At 42.5% G+C, this 23,904-nt stretch overlaps 1 protein-coding gene across 1 annotated transcript; it reads right to left on the bottom strand.

The window, feature by feature from the left end:
* Positions 1–3,021: 3,021 nt before the first annotated feature.
* Positions 3,022–23,189, bottom strand: cnksr3 (cnksr family member 3). Its single transcript, XM_030770731.1, has 13 exons — positions 22,976–23,189; positions 14,697–14,860; positions 11,029–11,231; positions 10,487–10,574; positions 8,890–8,931; positions 8,101–8,220; positions 7,888–7,947; positions 7,550–7,618; positions 6,943–7,089; positions 5,422–5,546; positions 4,958–5,145; positions 4,323–4,409; positions 3,022–3,890 (listed from the first exon to the last, which is right to left on the bottom strand). The coding sequence occupies exons 1-13, from the start codon at positions 23,025–23,027 to the stop codon at positions 3,586–3,588; spliced, it is 1,650 nt and encodes a 549-aa protein (XP_030626591.1). The 5' UTR covers positions 23,028–23,189; the 3' UTR covers positions 3,022–3,585.
* Between the last annotated feature and the right edge of the window lie 715 nt (positions 23,190–23,904).

The raw sequence follows: 23,904 nt of genomic DNA, 5'->3' as shown, positions 1-23,904 counted from the left end.
GCTAATTAGCATAATAAGTTGAAACCTACGAGAGCGTCATTAATGGGCAATAGAGAAAGTTAAACCAATTAGGCATTTAATTTAATTATTGGGTTTCCGTCAACTAAAATTAAACAGACATATTACATATGAATTAGCAGGATTCTTGGCAATGTTTCAAACAGTTCAAATCCCATGTCTGAGTATCTTACCTTCATCCAGCGGAAAAAACGATCCATATGACCAGAGTTGGCTATCCTACCAATGCGTAGCCCAAGAGTTCCTGGGCCCTTAAAACTAAACGGCTACGCTGCCTGGTGACTTAGGGGTCTGGCTCTCTCGGCCACTGCAGCTCAAAAGTTCAGTGTTGGAAGACTAGACCCGTGGTTATCTCAGATGTGTGACAAGCTTTTCGCAATTAGGTCGATATCCCAACAATTGTTTTTCTTTTGAGGGGACTGTCGTGTCTGGCAGAACAAAGTGAGGTTTAATCACCATCAAGATTGGATTATTACCCAGGGACAAGCGTGTAAATTGAATTTACTCTTGTGCACTATTGATCTGTTGCCGTGCCGAGATTCACGCTTGTTCCCATATCAGCTGAAAGCACAAAACATTTATAATAACATCGTGACAAACTGACCACTTGGTGTCTAAGGTACTTTCCTACTTGTAACGTTGTCATCGCTGACTCTTTCTCATTACAGCAGTCTTTTCAGAAGGTAGGGCGCTACAGCTCGCGATCTCTGATAGTCGCGTGTCACTGTTTCAGTTTAAAATGATTGGGTCAGAACCTTTAGACGTGCGCCTCCAGTATGTGAGATTTAATAATCCTGGCACCGGGATTTAATGATCGGTCGTTTACGAACCGTCTCTTGTAACGTTTAAAACGAGCATGGTTAATGCCACCGAACCTGTTTTTGTTTCTTAGCTAATGGTATTTTATTTTAACTCACTATGAAGATCTATAGATTTAGTTCTGGGGCTACATTGTCTTAAACCTCTCCTACTAGTATAAACATCATAATTAGGGGAGACGTTTATTCTCATGCGTGATCCGGACTCTTGATGAACTTGTTATATACAAGTTCTGCTTCATAAGTATGTAGTGCGGTTACATTTATGTATTTATATAAGCAAGGCATATCTTTTTCAGGTTTTTAAGTGTTTTACGTTCCGTATTTCCATCTGTAATTCTTATAATAAGTCATGATTAATAACAAAGAAAGAAAATGTAAATAACAAAGAATCATTCTTAGTATTGAAGAGGGTCAGAAACTCAAGAAACTGTTTGATAATGTAATTGTTTGATAACAGTTTGATAACGTGTTTTCAATTAAATTCAAAGTTAAAAGAAAAAAAAAGATTGGAGTGCAGAGTGTTGGTATACCTTATCCATTCAAAGAAATTCCATTACTAATCATAAAAGAGGCAAATTTAGTCCTGCTTTAAATTAACCAGGAAGTGTAAAAATGAGTAAAAGGAGAATTCAGTTTCTTTGTTTTGTATTGACACTAACCCTTGATTTTAAGGAGGACTCTCAGCTTTTGTTCATCCACATCAGCTGTAATTCAAAAACTATATGTTAAAAGCGATTCTTACAAGTAGTAAGTGACCTTTGTGTTAATAGTGTGCTTATGAGGAAAGCTACAATGTGAACTGAACTCTCCTTCTGAAACAGTCCCAAAATTTTTTTGTTTGGAGCATTCAGTATGAAAGTTGTGGTGAACTGCTGAAAGTTTAGAAAAACACTGAAAATAACCAAGTGTAACAAAAAAAAAAAAGAGCCCTCTTTGGCTCTCTTGCTAAAATGGCCCAGCCTTTCTCAAATTCTTAGTGACTATTTTAAACATCTACAGCTCATCCTCTGAAACTGGGCAGTAATGCAAGGTAATTGCCTTAATAACTGAAGGTTGTGGGTTCAAACCCCCAATTATGAAAGCTCACTACTGATATGGCCTTGAGCAAGATGCTTAACTCCCAGGCTGTTCCAGAGGAGTGACCCCTGATGTCGATAATTAACGATTTTAAGGTGCTCCGGATGACCATGTCAGCTAAATGAGTGCTTTGACTGGCAAATTTTCAGTGATCTCCAACCTCTGACAAGTTTTGTCAAACAAAATGTTGGGAAAGAAAACAAGCAGTTTAGCTGAATAGAAGAAACGTAATGTCTTCAACATCAAGAGAACTTTGTAACAGATGATAGCGTTGCAGATGTATCAGTATGAAATAGTGATAGTTGAAATGAAATAATAACAGTAGTCATAGAAATAATAATTGTTGCCTAAATAACAACAGAAAAGAGGAACATCTAATATCACTTTTTATTAAGTGAATTTTGACAAGTCTAGAGATGATTGGGGGGGGGGGGGGGGTATTTATTGTGTCAGTCAAAATCCTTTTCAACAAGAACTTAAACAACATTTTTTTAGAAAATGTTTTGCTGACCTCAGAGTTTTGTTTTTTTTTGGAATAAATTAGCCATGAAGACTAAACGTTTCTTTGCACATATCTATTAGTAGCTGCAAAGATAAATATAAGCAATTTGATATTATTATATTAATATTATACAATAATTTGAACGACCAAGGATTTAGATTTGGTTAAGATGTGAATAGCTTTCGATGTAGTGTAGTAATAAAGCTTTCAGAATCTTGCATAAGTGTGATTAGTGACTTGTTTGTGATATTGCCAAACCCAATTGTGCTTGTTGGGATAGGTCACTAAGACGTGTGAGAGAAACCGTCATATCTTGAGGTTCTTAAGGCGTGGAAGAAATACAGCAATTTACACATTTTTCAAATGTTTCTACAGCTTTTTTTTTCTGTCGTTCACACACATGCACACACACAAAATATGCAGCAAGTAACATCTGCTGATACATAGTGCACACACACACACACACACACACACACATACACGCACAGCTGTATAATCCTAACACAGTGCATAGCTTATTGAAAGCCATGTGCGGCTTTATCCTACTCCTGTGAGAAAGCAACAAACAAATAATGACAAATTATTTACTAAAAAAGATGAAGAAAATCAAATGGGTCAACATGACAAAAAGATTAAAACCAATACTTTAAAAAAAAAATGAAAACATTATGTACAGGAACCTTTTAATACAAAGTAAATAAATTATTAATTACACGATAGTGTTTACTTGAAGAGGGAAATGTTTCCTAGACCTGAATGACAATCCCTCTCAAGGAGAGAGCAGAAAAAAAAATTTTTTTCAGAAGCACCTTTCTTGCTGCTGTAACCCAGATGACGTAGATAAACCTCTGGATTGAGGTTGCCTGTAACATTGGTGGATCAAATCCTAACCACATGAGATATAAACTGACTGTCCATCATTTTCTCATTGAGCTCTCGAAAACAAAACAATTAAAAAAAACAAAGAAAAAAAAAAAAAGCAGCTCCATGACACTCTTTCTTTGCTGGTGCAATTCCGGGAGCTCTAACGAAAATTTTCAATGAATAAGGCTAATACTAGAGATCAAGACTCCGCACCACCGTGTGACGACTGAGTGAAGGCACTGGTGAAACGGCCTGCGTGCGTAGCGACGCACACACACACACACACGTGCAACATCGGCGAGGTTAGTGTTTGAGAAGCTTCAGTCGAGCGATCCAGCTGCTCAGAAGGGATGGTTCGGACTGGGGCCTCTTGGAGGTGGAGGACGAGGAAGAGGGAGAGGTTTTTTTGGCTGTGGCTTCCTGGTAGGGAATGGTGGCACTGTTATGCAGGTCAGCGTTGATGAAGCATTGGCTCCCTCGGATGTGGTCCACACCTCGGACCAGCCGTCGCTCACCCGAGGGTCTGTAGGGAAGTGGGAAGCAGGGTGCCTCCTCCAAGATAGTGGGGATACGTTCATTGCTCAGATACCTGTGCAACACATCCTCACCTGTGCAAAGAAGAAGACTCAGATTTGCTTTGGAAATACATAACAAATGCTTGGCAGTTAAAAGAGAAAAAGGTGCTCCCTCTAACTTTTATAGCTCTATGATTTACACATTAATGGCTCTTTTGTTTTTCTCTTCGTCTCTCCATGTGTTGTAACCCCAGTCATAAACACACACACTCACACAAAGTCATATACAATTATGCCTTCACAGTAAGGCACCTTAATTCAGAGCTGAGTTCATGCAATGCCTTGCCCTTAGATTTAATGATCAACATAAAACTGCACAGAAGGAATGCTAAGTATGAAGCTGCCTTTGACCTCAAACTGTTCTCCTCTGTGTAATTGGGCTTGTGAGAAGCCTTTGCCCTGAAACAGGAGATTAGTTTGAGTTTGATCTGGTAGAGCTCTCTACAGGGCAGATGTTCCCTTTACCTTTTCTGCTAGGGGCCCACAGCCTGGAGGGAGAGTCAGACAGGCCAAGGCAAGTATCTGCTGGCATGGACACGGGTCTGGGTTTCCCTGTGGAGAGATCAGCACACGCACACTGTCAATCATAACCTCCTTATCTCCACATTCTGTAATGTCCTCATAAATTATATTGGCCCAGGAGCGTCCCAACAAAATGCCATAAAACAAATATAACTCCTTAGAAACAAAGCCTGCATAACTGTCTGTTGTTCAGTGCCAGGTTGAAATTCTGGTATATGCTCATAAATTCTCAAAAATGCCTTTATTAATGCAAATGATTTTAGGCATGATCAGTACCATGGTACTGAGGGTATTTTGGACTAGACAATGGAAGGTACAGAGAAAACCTTAAGTGACTTAAGGACAAAGACAAAACTAACCCCCTGTCCCTTACACTTGTGTCCCCTTCAACACCCCCCACAACCCTCCACCTCCCGGTCCACTGGTTGGCTTTACTGTGAGTCTGCTCTTTTTTGTTTTAAAGCAATCCAGACAGAATGTAGAAATCTGTTAGAAAGGCATAGAGAAAGAGGCTCTGGGATTGGTTCCATAAATCCAGTGACCGATGAAATGCTTAAGCAAGTTCGCTGAGCACCAACCTCTAGAAGAAGTGCGTTGTCTCAGTCTTGCCTGAGGGACGGCGGGTTCTGCTGGTAAAATAGTTGGCTTAGTGTCATAGTCTGCGATAGTGAAGCGTCGCCTGTTCTGCATGTCCAGGGATGAGTTGGGCGACTCCAAGCCTTTTGGCCTCATACTGACTCCAGTACATGCGCTGTGTGACATCTCTCTACAGGAGGAACATATGTGTGTGTGAGAGAGGGGGGCGGGGGGGGGGGGGGGTGAGGTGAGGGAGAACAACGTGGTTCTGTTAAATGCTGACTGCACACAAATTATGTAAAAATATTACGAAAAAAATACTTAAACGTGTAGCCAACAAGCTGATGTATCATCTGCTGATAAAGATCTACTGAAATTTCTCATAGCCTCTCTGAAACTGCGGTGAAGCATGGTCGCGAAACTATGCTAGTGTTTGTGGTTGCAGCGCCAGTATCCTGTAACTCACCGTGGTGTGTAAGGAACAGCAGGGGGTGGAGGAATATATAAATCTAAAATGGCAGGCTTCTCCTTCTTGATGGAGGATTCCATAGGGCTTTTAGGAGACTGGGTGTTGGGCAAAAAAGAATTGCTCTGAAATTAAACAAAACAAAAACAAAAACAACAACAATTACCTTTCACCATTACATGGGAAACCCTAAAGCTTAGAATGAATCCCAATTGAATTCCTCATTGTTTGTCATGTTAATTTTTAACCATATTGTTCTGCGAGGGACTTCTACATTCTAGTACAGTCTTAGTCAACAGGAAACTGCATTGTGGAAAGCTACAGTTATAACCACGGACCTTTACATTGTATTGCCTTTTCAGCTGCTAGCCTCGTTTTGTGTGGTAAGTCCAGACAGCCAAATTTGGCCTGGGTTAGTCTTGGCTTTCCCAGACTAAGTGCATGGCACCGTGACCCCGCCAAGACCTTCTTGCCAATGACTTGAAACACTAGATCATATTGTCCCTGATTAGGTCCAAGCGATTCAAAGAGAGCCAAGCTCTCCATCTTTCTAAAAGGCCTGGCATAATTCTTTATGAAGTTCCTTTTTGGGATTACACCAGTTACATAAACAGATATCAAAAGGGCTTTGTAAAGTAAGATGGGAACAAAGTTTTGAGCTTTTACACGAGAGGAGGGTTTTTGTTTTTTTTTACTAGGTAATGCAAAAGTGCAGACTCTGCTAGATCTAGGTGAGCCCTCCCCGCACCCCCCACCCCCCCTTCAGGAAGGGTGAAGGGTGCGAGCTGGTACAATGGAGTGACTGTGGACTACAGGACAAATCAAAGGAGTCCAAGATTGAACAGACACATAGGCAACACAGCCAAATGGCATTTAGGGCAGGTATTTTAATCAGTTTCAAACACACATCCTGACAACACCCCCCCCAGTAGAAAACAGGAGTTCCCTGAAAAGACCAGACCATTGTTTACGAAATGTTAGTCACCTGTGGAAGAAGTATGACATATGAAAGGATTTTTTTTTTCTTTTTTTTTGTTAGGGGGTTTCTTCATAGAGAGAAGGAATCCATTGTTCTGAGTGCAACACCCAAATAATCCCACCCACTCCCCCCTTTTTTTTTTTTAGCCTGGGTGGCTGAGGGGCTTGTCGGCTCTTGCCAAATCACAACAATGGAACAACACTCGAGTGTTAATGAATGTGTGACGCGTCAAAGGAAAATAGGAGATTAAGGGAAAAATACGAGGGTGATTCATATGAAAATGGCAACAGGATAAAAAAAGGGACGAAATTTGCAATTCAACACATTATGTAAAGTCGTCGTCACAACGGGGTGTTTCGATGTACAGCGTGTCGCCCCCCTTTTTACTATGCGGGAAAACTAAGTTCCAGAACATTCAAACATTCATTACTTTTCAGCAGAACTTGCTGGTTTTACTTTAAAATTAATTGTATTTGAATCACTGTTACGCATCAGAAACAGAGCGACGTTGTGGAGTATGTTACGAGGTGGGGAAAGTGTACCTGCACCATGGGGGGTCTCCAGCGCATGTTCTTCAGGGGAGCGGGGGTGAAACTGCAGGTTCCTGTGGGTCGCTTCTTCAGCATCAGCACCACGCCCTGGGGGTCCTCTCTCAGCTTAGCCACCAAGTTTTTCAACTGCCAACCCACCTGTGCCAAGAGCAGCACGTATCCATCTTTAACATGTCAGCTTCTATGATTATACATTCCCTGCATTCACTCTAGTTAGAATGTGGTGAAAGTTCAATCCCGTCCAAAATGTTCTTCTACACTGTCCCTGCTCTCTGAATGTTTTGTGGGAAAAAAAACGTGTAATTATCCAAAACAAAAACCAGAGAGTTCACTCCATCTGCTTTGAGTCAGTCTTTCTAAACCACTCTTGCAAGACCCCAAATCTGTCAGTCTTACATTATATAGGTATGCATAGCCAAATGCTTTGTGTTATTATTAACCAGTATTTTATCAAATCTACAAGTCAAGCCTCATAAAAATGCCATGATCACATACTAAGGAGGGCCTGAGTACAATCACTGGACACACCAATATTAGTCTTTATTCCTTCTCCCTCACTGGGAAAAGAGGAGATTTGACTGACAGATGCAAGACTCACCACTGTCTGCTGGTTGACCTGGATGACCTCATCTCCGGCATGTATGCGATGGGTTCTATCAGCAGGAGACTGTGAAGCAGAGCAGAGAAGCAGTCAGTCAGAAGTTAAAATTCAAGACCAAAGGTAGGCCTCCAATGATGCACTCGCTCCTTCTACCCTAACAACACTTAATCCACAAAACTAATTAGTCAAATACAACAACCTCAGTTTCTTATGCAGCTTGAATGTCGCATGAACCAGGCTCATAACGTCAGCGAACCGTTTACATTCACTGAGGACTCAAGTGTTTTTCCTCCCGTGAACAGAAACACTGTAACCATGGTGATGACATTACTCACATGTTCTGTGGTCCCAGTGATAACATGAAGGCCGTCATAGGTGGATTTAATATACATCCCCTAAATGAACAAGAGGAAAGGTAAACATTAGCTCTATGTCTGTGTGTGTGTGTGTGTGTGTGTGTGTGTGTGTGTGTGCGTGCATGCGTGAGAGAGAGAGAGAGAGAGAGAGAGAGATGAAAGATATGACATGGTCCGGTAGCTGCCGCTTACCAATCCTTCTCCTGGTTTGATATTAGTGATGTGAACTTCCTCTAGACATGTGACCTGGCTCATTAAGGGATCAGAGGTCATCCTCAAGGTCTGATCACAAATGCTATTCAAAACTCTGGACTGGAATTCACAAGGAAAAGACGATTACAAAACAAACCGAGACATTACACAACAGGCATACACACTCTCACGCACACACACACTTTGTTGTTGTGAGATCAACCCCAGAAAACCAAGACAAAAGCCACTGTCTATTTGTAATTAGACAATAAAACCCCTCAAAGCACTACAATCCTCTCTGAATGTAAGGCTTCAGCCTAGCAGAGTGGGGAGTGATGTCATCACAGTGATTCTATAGTGAGGCCACAGTCAGGGATCACGCAAACAAAAGGCTGCAGTATCAATGTGTTCTAGAAAGATCCATAGTCTGAAACACCCTGGCGTACTGTAAAGATGCAGAATCATCAAATCCTGTCAGACTGTATGAGGACTGTAGGTCGACTGTAAATTTAGGCAGTGAAAACCGCTAAACTTAAAGAAGTGTCGGCCAAGCCTGAGAGGAACTTAGTGTTATCTAACACAGGATGTCCAGGCGGGCCTTTCTGTGAGACATCCTAGGACAGGACTGGGTAAACAAAGATTTGGTCCTCGAAAAAAGACTTACACAGCACTAAGTAGTTTGAAATCTGTACAGGAATGGGTGTTTTATGTTTTTGTTTGCGTACGTGTGCAGTTAGCTGACGAAGATATTTCCCTTTCAGAGACAGATGATAAAGGCCCATAGCTTACCACTTCCAGTATCTTCTCTTCCATTTCAAACACGGTGCAATCCTGCAATTGAAAAGAACAGCATCATTCAAAAAACGCCACCCAATGGCGGTTAGTTGTCTGTGACAAATGACAGAGGAATAAACAAAAATAAAATACCAGCCCATGTAGCATAAATACATGAGACACAAAACATCCAGATATGAAACCAAAAGGGACCACAAAACGTTTAGAACCGGCAATTGGAATGAGGCCTCTTCGCGTATGTTTACGAAACGTCTGCATGGAGACGAAAGCGAAGGGATGATTAGGAGACAGGGATGTGGGATGAAGTCCGGGGGAGGCGGATGGGAGGGAGGCTGTATCATGGGGGGGGGGGGGAGAGGGGGGGGGGGGGGGGGGGGGGGGGGGGGGGGGGGGGGGGTTGGAGAGAAAAAGAGACTTCCACCCAGATCCAAATCCAAACTCGAAAGCGGAGACGCGGCGGCAAACCACGGAGCCCATTTACAGCGTTCCGGATTCCATGCGTGGAGGGGAAAACCACGGGGAGGCCTTCAGTAGAACCATATGTCCTCCCGTCTCAAACACCACACAGAACATTGTGTACTAGACAGACTACACCTTCACACTGCTACTAGCAACCCCCCCCCTCCCCCCTTAAAAAAAAAAAAAGAGGCTCTCGAAAAAACCACCCCAAACATTTGCCCATACTCACTCTTATGCTCTTTCTCTCTGTAAACCAGTGGTTCTCATTCTGCTAATTAAGGAGCTGACTGCATCCAGTGGATGAGGCGTGAGAATGTTTGGGCGGAATAAAAGGTGTGAGATGGGAGGAGGTACATGAGGAACAAGCACAGAACCATGGGCTCTGCAGGTGCCTGTTCCTGGTGCTGGTATCAGGTTCTGAGAGGGTTCAGAAAGGGCTCTGAGGTAAGACAGTAGGCCTCTGTTGGGTACAGTTAATGCAAGGGATGCTGTGGTCACGGGGGCCAGAACATTCACTGATGGATTACAGTCATAAAAGAGGGCCCCGCAGTAAAATCTCCCTTTGGGCGATTGGCTGTCTGTTCTTGTTTGGATTTTGTGTGTAGTGTCATGGTTGCAATTAAAAATTTCCACAGCTTCTGCATTTTGACAAGATGTGCACAACAGCTGAAAGGCTTTACTTCACCATAAAGGGGAAGCCATTGGAGCTAAGCTCAGGAGGAGCCTAGGAAAACATTTTGTTTCAATGCTTTACTATTTTTACTAAAAGAACATTAATAAAATGTTGCTTTTGGCTCTTAACATTTGGTAACAGAACTTGCAACCTTTTCTGTGGGCCCATTATAACAACCTGCATTCAACACTACAGCCACATAACAATTTGAACACTGAAAAGGTTTTCAGTTATGCTGCATTGTAAATAAGCACCTACAAGAGAGCAATGTGTAGTGAGTATTTTCAAATGCTTACTTCCCTTTCAGTGTCTATTTTCTTGTGAAGCTACATACCACAAATGGGTATTCAGAGTTTCAAGAGTTTTGTAACCATAACAAAGAATCTATGTTGGAGTAAGAGCAAGAATGACATAACTGTTGGGACTTTCAACACAAAAGGAATGAAGGTATGCACAGACCTTCTGAACGGTGGTCGTCAGCTCCAAACACAGCTGAATAATCCTGTTCTTCGTGGCTGTGAAGTCACTGATACCTGTAAGGGGTGTTCTGTGTTAGGAGAAGACAGACAGACAGACAGACAGAGTAAATACGGGAGTTAATTTCGACAGCTCTCTGGAACATCATAAGAGACAAAAGACAATCTGCAGAGACGTTAAGCTTTTTGAGGCTCTGCTTTAGGAATGCCCCGTCTCAGGTCTGAGCAAGTACTGCGCGTGCTGAACTGAGACTGAAATATACTCTTATGGTAATAGATGGCTGATATTACTTCATGCGGAAGGATTCTGAACATTCTGACTAAATGAAAGAACAACAAGAGATTATGACAACCGCTTTACAACGCTAAAATGTCGCCAATAAACCTTTCAAAGCACTTTCGGACCCCATTTCAGAGAGAACGGAAAAGTACGCGGTGGACGAAAAGGTCGACGCTTTCATCGCTCAACTACTTTGAAGAGTTTGTGTGCATATCAGGGTGTAAGGTTGTACGTTTCTTCTTCACCTGTCCAGCCAGGCCAACATGCTCTTGGCTGCTCCTATAAGCTCCACCACAGCAGTAAGGAACTCATTGGGCGGTTTGCGGGAGGACCCGCCGTCATACGCGGGGCTCTTTCGCCGCTCGGACGCACAGTTGTGCAGGTTATTGGTTGCTGTTCTCATCCTCCCAACCAGATTCTTCAGGTTATCGGTCTCTAATCCGTGGTTCTGGAAAAAAAAAAAAAAAATTCAAAATCGCTACATCAGCCATTCCTATAAACCCAAACAAGCTCACAATGGAATATATGTACCCGCTTGCCAGCCATCACAAGCATTCCTACCCTATCAAGGCTTTGGGCTTTCATGAGAAGCCTATCAGCAGTACTTCCACTTGAAGGCACATTAACGGAATAAAGCAAACATGGCCTGGCGGTTATAATCTGCTATGACAGCGGATAAAGCCTGTGAGGTCATTCTCACGACCTCTGTGGGCTGAAAAGCCCGACTGCATTCCTGAGGGCCAGTCAGCGCACAGGCATGCGCATGCTACCATCACCTGACTTCAAAAGAATTCCGTCCGCAACGTTTCCTCCAGCTTAGTCAGGTTTGCATGATGGAATACGTGTAGCCGCTTAAATGCTAAGAGAAGAGTACGGGGAAAGATTTAGTGTTTCTCTCCTAAAGGAATGCAAAAGTGAGGCATAAACACTGAGGAGTTTTTTTTTTTTTTTTTCTTGCTTTGGAAAGATCACCACAGCTGAATATGAGGTCTTCAGCCTCAGCATACCGAGGATGAGACGTCTTGCCATCAAAAAGATAAGCAAGGCCCATTCTTTTTTTGTTCCAGTAAACCTTAAAGATCTTTGGGCAATCTCACATTCCCTTTCTCATTCGTGTTAACCAAGGAGCTCAGGGAGCCTAAATGTCTTTGGGACCATGTTGTGTATAGTTCACCATTGTTTAATCTGAGATAGACTTATCTAGGCTAGCGTTTCCCAACCCAATCACCAGGGACATCCAGCCACTCTCCGTATTCACCCTGTTTCACCTTTACTTCACCTGAACTGAGATACAAAAGTCTTGACAACTATCTGACCCACTGAAAGAGATGCTGAACCTTGAGAAATGTCTGGTATGGATGGACTGGTTTAGAAACACTAAAAGGGAACTCTAAGAAGAGTGTCAATCATCTGTCAATTAGAAACCAGTTTTGCTAGGGGAATATTCTAACACGTGTCCTGTGAAATCTCTTTCACATTTGAGGTAACTACGTGCCGTCCCGATACTCTCTATAGGAAATGTTCATTAACATCACGCTGAGTGGCAAAGAGAGGAAAACAAACCACACAGCACTGTAGGCTCTGTGCTGATGACTGAGGCCCTCAAACGAGACAACACGGTTTTGACTTAGATGAAGCGTTCAGATTGCTTTTGATCATCAAATGGGGAATTTCACAAACACACACGCATGCCGCCAGCCAGGCAGATGTTCAGCTGATTTTAGTCCTGAGGCAACAGATTTCAAACATCCATAGCCAACTGAGAGCACAAAAAACAAGAGAGAGAGAGAGAGAGAGAGAGAGAGAGAACATACAAAAGCAAGACGGACAAAGAGAGTACAAGAGACAGAAATTGACAAAGAGAAAGAGAGGGAGTGGAGTCGTAAGTTTTTTTCCGTTGCAGTGAATGGGATTCACATTTTAGTCTAAACTGAGATGGAGATCCAGCGTTGGGGTAGAACAAATCATCTGACACCACCACTGTTGCGGAAACGGACAGAACAATGGGCTTACATGTTTTCCTGTGCTTACACTAAGTGTGTGACTGTGTATGTGTGTGTGCATGCGTGTGTAGGGTGGGGGGCTCTCTGACAGGTGGGAGGGTCACATCTGTTTCCTGCTCTCCAGGAGATATCTTCCAGAATGTTCCGCATGGAAAGCGGCAGTAAGCCACATTCCTGTCTCACTCACTGGTTCCTCGGCGAGCATTTAATGTCTATTCCAGCACTACATCAGGCTCCTTATTTAAGATCTCAGCTCATTTCCTGTAGAATTCCCTGTTTTAGCCTGGGCAACACCACAGCAATGGAACAACAGCTTACTCAACCTTAGTGTGTGAAACTGTTCATGTGCAAAAAAAAATCGTAATGATCATATGAAGAAGTCCTTGAATACAGATCCTGGAATTCATTTCACTGTGAATGTTTTGTTTGAGACCAAAGAAACCTGGGTATTGTATTATCAAAAACGTTAATGGGCAGTTAACCAAACAAAGGTAAAGCCTATTCATTGACTAAGTTTCACCATCTTCATTGAAAATCCTTCTTATTCAAGGTCTGGTCTAGGATTAGTTTCCCGCTGTAAATATAAATGTATTTAATAAGGACGGTAAAGGGCCAAAAGAGTTCCTGGACCAACACACTAACTCCAACTTTGAGAAAATTCATACATGTGACCACTGAACTATGCCTAATTTGTGTCTACAAAACTGGCTGTGACTTGGAAGTGAATACAATATCACTCCACGATAAACAGTGCATTCCTTTTCAGACAAGAGAGGCTTTCTGGTGATGTTTTTATGTTAGACATGCCTTGTTACTGAGTACCACTGTTTGTCTAAGCTACTTATATGAATTATCAGACTAATGTTTGTCACTATTGACACTCTCCAGATTGTACTCACAATGGGAAGAGACACCAATTATCCCAACTGTCCTACCAGCTCAGAGTCTTGTCACTGTAGCTCTATTCACACAACACTGAGAGCAAACTGTGGCATCCATGCACTCTCTGTGATAAGAACCAGAACCCCCCCCCCCCCCCCCCCCCCCCCGAGAACGCTAAATGAGTCACAGCCGTCCCAAACTGGTCCCTTGTGGGCAAGCGTGCGCTTTCGTACGTTCGAACGGCTACATGTGCAACACCATGTGGTTCTTATAAATGAAACAGAACATCCTCTTCACCCCTGGATCAGGTTCAAGGTGGATCTGATGGTCATAAATCTAACCGAGGCGGCCGAAAAGGCCGCGCCGTCGGGGGTTCGCCCGGCGAGAGTGAGGGTCAGGAAGAGGTCTTGGGTAAGGGGGCAGAGGAGGGAGAGAGAGAGAGAGAAGCAGGCAGCTGGACGGACATGCCAGGGTAGTCTTCCTTTTTCCTGTTCGCATGAGCCACCTCCTCCGTCTTCACTTTTTCACGACTTCTCTGGCACTTTGTAATGTGGAAAATGAAACTTTCGACAGGTTTTTTGTTTTTTTTTTTGATGCACAGCAGTACTTGTGTGTTAAACGTACTGCACTTGCAAGCAACTTGATCCTGACTCAGTCCCACTTACTATGACCCTACTAATTACAGACAGTTACTCAAGAAAGCACATGACTCAGCCTTACACAAGCTCTACTATTGCTTAATTAACATTCATTCTGATGCAAAAAAAAAAGAAAAAAGAAAAAAAAAAAGCAGTGCACAAGTCTGGACCTGACAAGCTCCAGTCTTTACATCCCTTCTGTGGAATAATACAGTTGTGTTATGATGAAAAGCTTTCGTGAGTATAGAGTGAACAGGGCGTGGTGGGATACTAGGCTGAAACGGATCGCGAAGCGGACAAACAAAAAAAATTGAAACAAAAGCATTTAACAGGACAGAAGGGGGGGGCAGAAGGTAGAGGTTTTTGTTTTTTTTCTGGTACAGTACTAACCAGGGCACAGAGAAGGTCCACGGCCTCAAGTATCAGCTCCTGGTGGCCGATACGGGACACGGCCAGCTCTTCCAGGTCCTGGTGGGAGATTTTCAACAGCTGCTCGCCGTCAATCTTCTCTCGCTCAAAGTTGGGAACGTACTGCTGTAGACTGTCATCCAGACCTACAGAGAGAGAGAGAGAGAGAGAGAGAGAGGGAGAGAGAGAGAGAGAGAGAGAGAGAGACTGAATTTCACAGCGGTATGCCTCTTTCGTCTAGGTTTTTTTTGGGGGTTTTTTTCCCCTGTGACACAGTGACAATTTTCCTTTAAAAACTGGTTTGGCTGCAGCAAACCTGTTAACGGTCATCGTGAGAGAAGAAAAAAAAAAAAAAAAAAAGCCACGTAATAGAGGGTGAGCTGAGAGACGGTGAAAAGGACAGGAGATAAAGAAAGCAGAGGGCGAAAGAAGAGCGAGACTGAAAACGAAGTGGAGAGCGAGGGATAAGGCGAGGAAGGGGAAGCGAGGGATCGTACAAAGACTCTTTCAGTCAAAGGGCCCTGTCTGTTTTGACACCCTACGGGTGAAGTAGCAAACACAGAGACACTAAGTCTACACTGGCTATTTGCTGTAGCCTGGCGAGTCCAACACTCAAGCATTTCTCAAGATAGCGCTGCAACTCAGACTAAGAATAAAACTGATCTGGAGTCATAAAGCACTTGGCCGAATGAAGAACTCTGGGCCGCCATGTCACTGCAGGTCGGAATGGTTCGCCATCGACTGTGTCTAATCTACACATTTGTCCCTCTCATCTGTTCAGACTTGCTCTTCTTAAGTGCACGAGGATTAGCAGCTGGTCTCCAAACACTAATTTGTGCAAATAGTTGAGAAGGGGAGGGGTAAAAGAAAACAACGTCAGCCTCACACCAACATTAATACCACAAACTCTCTCACACACACACACACACACACCACCTTTGTTTGTTTGACTTGGCAAATAACAGATGGCCAGCTCAACGTTTGGATTGGAGGGATGAGGGAAGCTCAAATTAACCCTGGTGTAATAAGTTACCTGCCACTCTGTTTGCAGAGGCCAATGACAACTGTACCGTCCACGGCTTTGATCTGTCCGTCAACTCTTTCCCCATGAAAGCACTGTGCCATTCATCACTGCCAAATTTAATGAGCAAAACACTTGATAAGCAAACTGCAACGTCACCCCGATTAAACGTCAGTTTAAAAAAATCATTTTCTCTTTGTTCTGTCTAAACTACATGAGTTCATGCATATCAGGTAGTGGCCTCATTAATGTAGGGCGAAGTTTCAACAACACTGTAAATCATGGGTTTGATGGTCTTTTTAAAGACTTGGGCATATGGGGGAGGAGAGTGTATATCCTTCTGACCACTGTTCTTGTGTCAGGAGTGTGAAAGGAGGCTCTTTGTGGGGGGTGGACAGTCCTTCTAAAAATCAAAGGGAAAGAGAGAGATGGAGGCTCTGAGAGGGCAAAGGGCAAAGCTGCCAAAGCCACAACTACCCAACCCCCAACCGAATCTCCCGAACAACCATCACAACCATTAAAACGACAGCTGTACTCTCCACAATGTGAAAGACACAGAGCCAGTGAAACAAACAGAAGGACAATGATCACATATACAAAAAAAACCCCTCCAGTGTATAAAGTCTTTGGAGGAGCACTTAAAAAAAAAAAAAAAAATGTGACTTTTTTTCCCCATCAGCTACAACTGTCAACAAATTTCAGGGATTGTTTTAGTGTGAGGGGCATTGGGAGAACGGTTTGACTGACACCCACATTTGGCCATTTGTGATGGCCTGGGAGGAAGCCTGTACGTGGGTGAGGCTCATGAATGAATTACTAACTTACGCGTGGGATCGTGTTTCTGGACACCTGAGCTGGGCCATAATCTCAAAGCCAACGGAGAGCGGAAGGTCTGCCAAACCCACGGAACAGCTTGGCACATTCTAATGACCACCTAATGAGTCTCCGATACACTCTCCGGATCCGTAAGACGAAAGCTGTAATTCCCAAAAGGAACGAGTTAATTACAGCTCTATCCAAACTTCTGAGTCTTCATGCTTGGGAATTCTCAGGATGGTTTCCCTTGAGATTGGGTGTTTGGAACGCACTTCAAAGCCGGAGTAGGTCGTGAGAATAAGGCTGTGATAAACTGACTCGAGCGTTTCTTCCCTTCAATGCATATCTTACATACTTTTTCACTAAATAATTTCTTTTCCATGTTTTCTTTTCTTCTTTTTTTTTTACTAGACTATTCAAAATATGTAAGAGGGCTTAGCATTGTTTGCTGCTATCAATTACCCAACCGAGACAAAAACACCATATGTATACAAGTGGATGCGAAGACAGGCTGTCTGTTAATTTGAAAAGAAACCCAAGTAGGGCTGTTGCGTAACACTTTGACATGTAGACACAGAGAGGTGCCATAATGAGAAAGGTGTATAACTAAAAAGAGGAGCTGAAATGGCTGACTGTTAAATTTTCCATGGTGAATTTGCTGGCGTACACATAAGCAGTCATACGAGTAATGAGCAACTGTGCCAATATTTTCACTGATCGTCAAGCACTGTTATCTGTTTTTACACCACCTGAAAAATCTGGCACGAGCACGTTTACTGCCCCACATTCAATCCTGTTAACTGTCAATCAAGTGAGTCACCATCCCAGTGCACATGCTTCGCCTACTCCAACATGGCGAGAAACAAAGCCAGTTAATCTAGCTTCTTGTCATATTCCCAGCTCCACCCCGTATCCAAATTACTAACAAGCTTAAAAAGCGCACTATTACAGAGACCAAGCCTCCCAGGGTTTCATTACAAATGAGAGAATAGCACTTGTCTTTCTGTCTTTTCCTCTTCTCTATGGCTTCTTTCTTTCTATACCAGAGCCTCCCTCTCTCCTCCCCGTGGAGTCTCTCATTCAGCACTCTGGCCCTTTGCCCCACGAGCCCAAGGGACAAACAGTGGGAAAGTCACAGGGTATAAAAAGTTAGTAGCACTGTATCTCTCTATAGCTTTTTACACCAAACCTTTGGGGACCAGAGGAATGTTTATTGTTCTAAGAGCCGTTCTGAAAGAGCTCCAAGATTTCACAATGGTTCTGTTGGCTCAGTCTGCCCTTTTAGATAACTGTATGAAAACACTGTTTAGTGTTCCTTGCACATTTAGAAGCATTGGAAAAGCCAAAAAGGGAACAACCAACCAAACAAACAAACAAAAAAAAGAGTCTATAATAACTCACTGTGATGACACTGAGCAGCATCTTAAAAATTTAACAAAGAGCACACTGAGGGAAAGCAACCAGAATGAAAACAGGGAACTGAAAATGGGCAAACGAGGTTTGGAAAACACTACAGCACACAACACTGACCATCATACAATCAGTATTCCAACCAAAAACATCTGGAGGTATCCTTTTGATAAAACGAACTGCAGAGCAAGATATGGGATCGTAAGACTTTGTTCATTTTTTTAGTGACAGGAACCGGGATTGTCTTGTGCTGCGTTCACGTTTCTCAACATCTCCTGGACTATTTCTGTTTTCCTGGTGAGCAAACGTGACCAAAATAAACCTAAATGTTTTTCTAAGAGGTCAGTAAACTGTTTAGACTTGGAGATATCCCAGCTACAGTCCACATCATCAAACAAACTCAAAGTTCAGTTAATCATCTGTCAAAAGAGTGGAAGAAAACTCTTAGCAGCATTCCAGTTTTTCCTGTGCTTGGGTCAACATAAACACAGACCAAAAATCCCTCCTTACAAACATATCAAGTCTATACCTTACAACAATGCATCACTAAGCTGTCTTTGTATGACAGCGCTACAGAACCATAGCAAATGCTCTTCAGCTAGGAATTCAGAGCCTTCTCAGTAGCATAAATCAACTTTTATTTCTCCATAGAGTAAAGAAACAGCTGAGTTTAAAACTCATTTAAGACTATAAACTAAAACTATAAACTGCTTGGCCTCAGAAAAAAAAAGAGCAGACACACACACACACACACACACGCAAGAGGGCATTTAACTGTGTTGATTTGAGAAAACAAGCTGACGTCGTTCACTTTTTTCAGGCACTCAATCAATGTGAGCAAACGTATTGAGCTGGAGTTTTGGCTGCAGGCCATTCCATCCAAGAGGCACGTGCTGGGATGGGTATGCTGTGTATAAGTGGAGTTTGGACTCACATTCCAGAGCTTAGGAAGGAGGGGGGGGCGGGTCAATAAAGGCAATGTTTACCCCACCAATTCTTGCTTCTGAACTGTAGTGTGCAGAAAGGAAGAATGGATAGAAAAGCATTCAGGGAATTCCAAACCACACTCCTTCCCTTTGACCGGTACACATCAATCTTTTTTTTCTTTTCCCTCAAAGCAAGTGACCAATCAGAGAAAGAGAGAGAGAGAGAGAGAGAGAGAGAGAGAGAGAGGATCTGTATTAACACAGAGAGGCCAAGCTACTGGGAGAAAGGATTTCCTCTGCCCGAAATTCCCCCCGTGTTTCTAAAACAAAGCTTTCACATAATCGGCTGCCATACTGTGCCTTGCTTTTCTCTTCTCCGTGTGTGTATATTCTGGGCTAAATCCAGCTTGTGACATAACAGCTTCCTCTCTTCCTGCTAAAGAACTGAACTTGGAGCCAAACAGACCTGGGTTAGCTGTGGATCGGAGGTATTTGAATGATCGACTGTGTGCTGACACTCTTGGCTCTCTGGTTCTAATCAGGATGCAAATGAGTTGAACAAATGCAGAGGCAACACAAATTCAGTTTTAACCCCCCCCCCCCCAAAAAAAAACACCCCAATTTTCCAGACATTTGATTATGTATCAAAGCAAGCAATTTCATACGCAAAGTCATTAAAGTGGTTGGGATGGTGTCACGAGTATAAAGCAGCCAAGTGAGGTGATTTATATGACAACAGCACAACCTAGATGAAATTCTGTACGTAATGCACATACACTGTGTTGACGGTATATTTTAAAATAGCTGCTCTCATCTTTGTGCTGAAAAAAAAAAACTCTTAATATGTCATCAGTTGGTTGAATGACTTTAAGAACTTTTGGTACCTCTCACTGAATCATGTTTGTTTTAATTTGACCCATGTCTGGGGAAACGCAATCCAACTGTCTACCTTTACCTAGCAGTATGTATGACATTGTTCTGCAAAGCTGGACATTCATCTCTGGTGTATATTACATTAAGGGATGGATGAGATACTTTGAAACGGTCATTTTGAAAGGGTCAGAAAAAAACCCTTTTTGAGACAGCCACTTCACAAAAGACCTACAGGCTTACAACCAAAAATATATATTGTACAGATAGATCAAAACATCAACAAGTGGTAGAGAGATGAAGAAGAAGTACTTTGTCTCACACACACACACACACACACACACACAGAGCAGTGAGCAGTGAGCAGTGAAATGCACATTCTCAGTCAGGTTTATCTTCACATATATTGGCCACAAAATTGGCAGCTGCACAAAAGTTAACAAAACCCTAAGTAATTCTCCTCATACATTAGCATGTATCTACACGGCCCGACTTATCAGGGCCCGCTAGCCTTCAGAAGCATCACGCTAACACAGTAAATCATCAGTCAACACCTGCTCATAGCAGCTGCAGCTGAAGCAGCTCCTTCCAAAAACCCTCTCTGAAAGCAGCGGCAGTCGCAATATCCACTGGCTAACCCAGCATATTACGTGTAGAAAATGCAAACTCTGTGTGCTTTGGGACCAATCAAAGAGAAACAGGAAGAGCATGGATGGAGCGTTTGGCCATTTCCCTCTTTCCCAATTATTCAATGACAGAGAGACTGGTTTCACTCCCAGTTTGCTCACGCTGCAACTGCAACAAAGGGCAGGGCAAGATGAGTCACTCTGAAACGTCACTGAAGACGATGAAACTATGATCCACACCTGATAAACAAATACCTCAAACCAGGAATGTCATGAGAGATTACTAGATTACTACATGGAGATCCCCTAAACAAACAATACTAGAGAAAGACATAGTTGACACTACCGAGTGACTGAGAAAGTCCATTTTGAATGTTCAGTTTTGAATTGTTGATTTTAAAAATCACATTTTTGCTCTACGGTTCTATCAGAGGAAATATATGGACATACCTGTATACATTTGTATTCCTATTAAGCGTTCCAAGGTATTACTGGTTCCATTTCAGTGGTGCATTGTTGTAAACAGGTTTTTCACCTGAAAAGCTCATTTGCATTGTATGGATGGAACAGATATTTAAAGCATTGTCACTTGGATTAGCACATGAAAAATAGTGGCCAGAAATATGTGAAAAGGCTTTGTTAAACATGTATAAGGAAGGTGATATTCATGCTGTCTGCGCCAAAGGTCGGTAAAGTTGTCACGTTTGCTCAGAAAACATCATGTATTGCTTACCTGTAGATGCAACTCATGAGATAAAAAAAATAGAAGAAATTATTTGTACAAAAAAAAAAAAAAAACCCACGATGACAGGAAACTAAAACAAAATTCTGGCAGTCAAAGTTCCATCCTACCGGGGATGAAAGCTACGTCGCCTGTTTTGCTGGCAACAGTGTAAACAAGCGGCAACAGCTTGAGCTTGAGGGAACCATTATCTTTTCCATCATGGGTACAGTGTAAACACGGCGCTATATAAAAGAATGGTTCCACACTCCGGAAGTTGTGCTAAACAGCCTTAAGCCTTTGCTGTCTGCCAAAGCTGTCTAAGTGCTGTGTTTCTATTTAACACACAAAGGTTTGGGGCACCCCACTGGTGCTGTCTCTGAGCCACAAGTTGTGGAGGAACAGCAAACATGCTCCTAACCTTTGCGCTCACACGGTCGCCGCCATTTGGGGTACGTGTGATTCCTCTGAACTGCCCTTTTGGACAGCCTCTAAGTTACTGGCAGGTAGGCCACCTATGGACAATGCTAACTGCTGACCCATGGGTTAGACCGGCTGTAGACAGAGAGGTGTCCAAAGGGTTCTCACACAGTCTCTCGTTTAGCAGAAGCTTGTACAGGAGAGGAAAGGCTCTTTCAGGTGGCAGCACTCAAGCCAAAAAAAAAAAAAAAAGACAGGACATTTTAAATTGCCCTTTTAGAGAATGTCTTGAAACACTGTAAAACCTTTAAATAAAATGGATTTATGTTGAATGGAGCCCATAATTTAAAAAAAAAAAAAAAAAAAGTACCCGAATAAGTCTTTGACTGTACACCTAAAGACAATGTTTTGCTAGGAGACTGTGGCCTGGCAGACAGTAGTGTTTGCCTTGAAACTTTGTTGGCACTCGAATTAAAAGGCGTATGGCATTCATAACGTGTACTTGTAGCTTAAAGCGCTTTCACACCGAGACATCAACAGCAACTCCATATAAAAGGCCCTCATATCCCCCCGAGAAAGGTCTATTGTCACTTTACGTCTAAACGTAAAATTCAGCGTCATATCCCTTTTAGAGTAATGAACCGTTAACAGGTCAAGCGTACTATTATTCTTCTGCCAAACTTGCCCATTCATAACTGAATACACGATAATGAAGGTGAACAGGGAATACGCTGTTCAACAACATGTAAACACAATGAACCAAAGCTGTGAATCTTTCACTCCTATGCTTGTACGACACGGTCAATAATAGCTGTACTGCGTTCAGCATATAAGGTAAACTGGCAACTTTCATGGAATAAGTCTCAGCTATAATAACTGCAGTGTGACAAACAGTAGGCTGAAAGGAATGCGTCTCAGTAGGTTTCTTTGTGGCATCTCAAACACGCTTGGATCTCCGATTAGAGAAGTTTTTACTAGGCAAGCTTTCTGTTTCCACGTGTGAGGTACTGAGAGAAACCAGTTACATCTCCTTTAAAGTCTTACTGTTTAAAAGTCCTGCTGCTTTTCTTATAAAAGGTACGCATGACAAGCAAGAGCAAACATTCAACAGTTTGAGACCGTCGAAGATTGAGAATTACCTCTTCACCACAGACTTTAAAACGACTTTTCTTTACACACGGAGGTTTTGTTTTGTTATATATCTGCAACGATTGTCTTGTCGGTATAATCTGACAGAGTATGTATCTTTAAAAAAAAAAAAAGATATGATTACAATTACGTTTTTCAAACCAAGTTACAGCCCACCAAATTTGCGAACCATCAAAGTAAAGTTTTTCCATTTAAAACTGCTTTCAGACCCAACTGAGACCAACTTTCAAATCTATTTAGTTGGAAATATAATGGGAGACAATTAATGGAAATCAGCTTCTGTGAATGTAGAATGATCCTACCTCTCATCCACTCGACAACTTGTGTTGGTGACCACTTCGTTATTGGCTCCATTCTCTTTCTAACGATGTGAAAAGCTGTTCGCGATAACGTGTTCAGTTTCACAGTGTATGAGTACCCTTCCCAAAATACACTAAAAGTTATATATCCTCATTGTTCGAAATAAACATCGATACAGCTACACCAGTTGACTTTGTTCGTCCGCGACAATAGTCTTCCCTGACTGAACACACAGGTTGCTGAGCAAGTTTGTGGAGCGGTAGCGCAAAAGCTGAGCAGCTTTGGGGGCGGGCGGATCAAATTACAGTTTCGGGTCAACTACCCAGCGAACGTAGCTGAAACAACCATTTGGTCAGAGAGGCAGCGTTCGAAACATCACACTGCAATAAATTTATGAGTGATTAGGTGTCCTGAAATCAACAGCATTGCGTGCAACTATTGTTTGTGTTCTGCTACGCTGCGAAAGCCGCACAATCATTATTTAGACCAATTCACCCCTTTGAGAGCGAAGTCCTGAGCGGAGTACCAATCATTCTAGAAATGTTTGTTTTTTTTATGGTAATGCCCTGATCATTTCTAAAGGTTTCTCATGGTGAAAGCCATGTCACCTGTATTTTGATATCTATTTTAAATCTTTAATTCCCTGAGGTCAATAAGAAGCAGATATCAGTTTGCAAACCAAATTAGATCCCTTACATGATGGAACTATATTTATGTTTAGGGTGTTGTCTCTCTCCATAGCTTCGCACGGGAAACACCAAAAAATGGCATGATCTAAACTAGAGGGATTATTCAGCGATGAAAGACCAGCAAAGGCATTTCTGTAAACCAAGTCCAACCAATAAGGAGTGTAGAATGTTTGAAACAGACAGTTTTGATGTGACAGGGTGCTCTTTAGACACAGAATCTCAAATCAAAGTGAAGACGTCAC

The sequence above is a fragment of the Chanos chanos genome, chromosome 4 (genome assembly GCF_902362185.1).
Source record: "Chanos chanos chromosome 4, fChaCha1.1, whole genome shotgun sequence".
Lineage (NCBI taxonomy): Eukaryota > Metazoa > Chordata > Actinopteri > Gonorynchiformes > Chanidae > Chanos > Chanos chanos.
The sequence above is the reverse complement of the archived record's forward strand: the minus strand, read 5'-3'. Positions and strand labels throughout refer to the sequence as shown.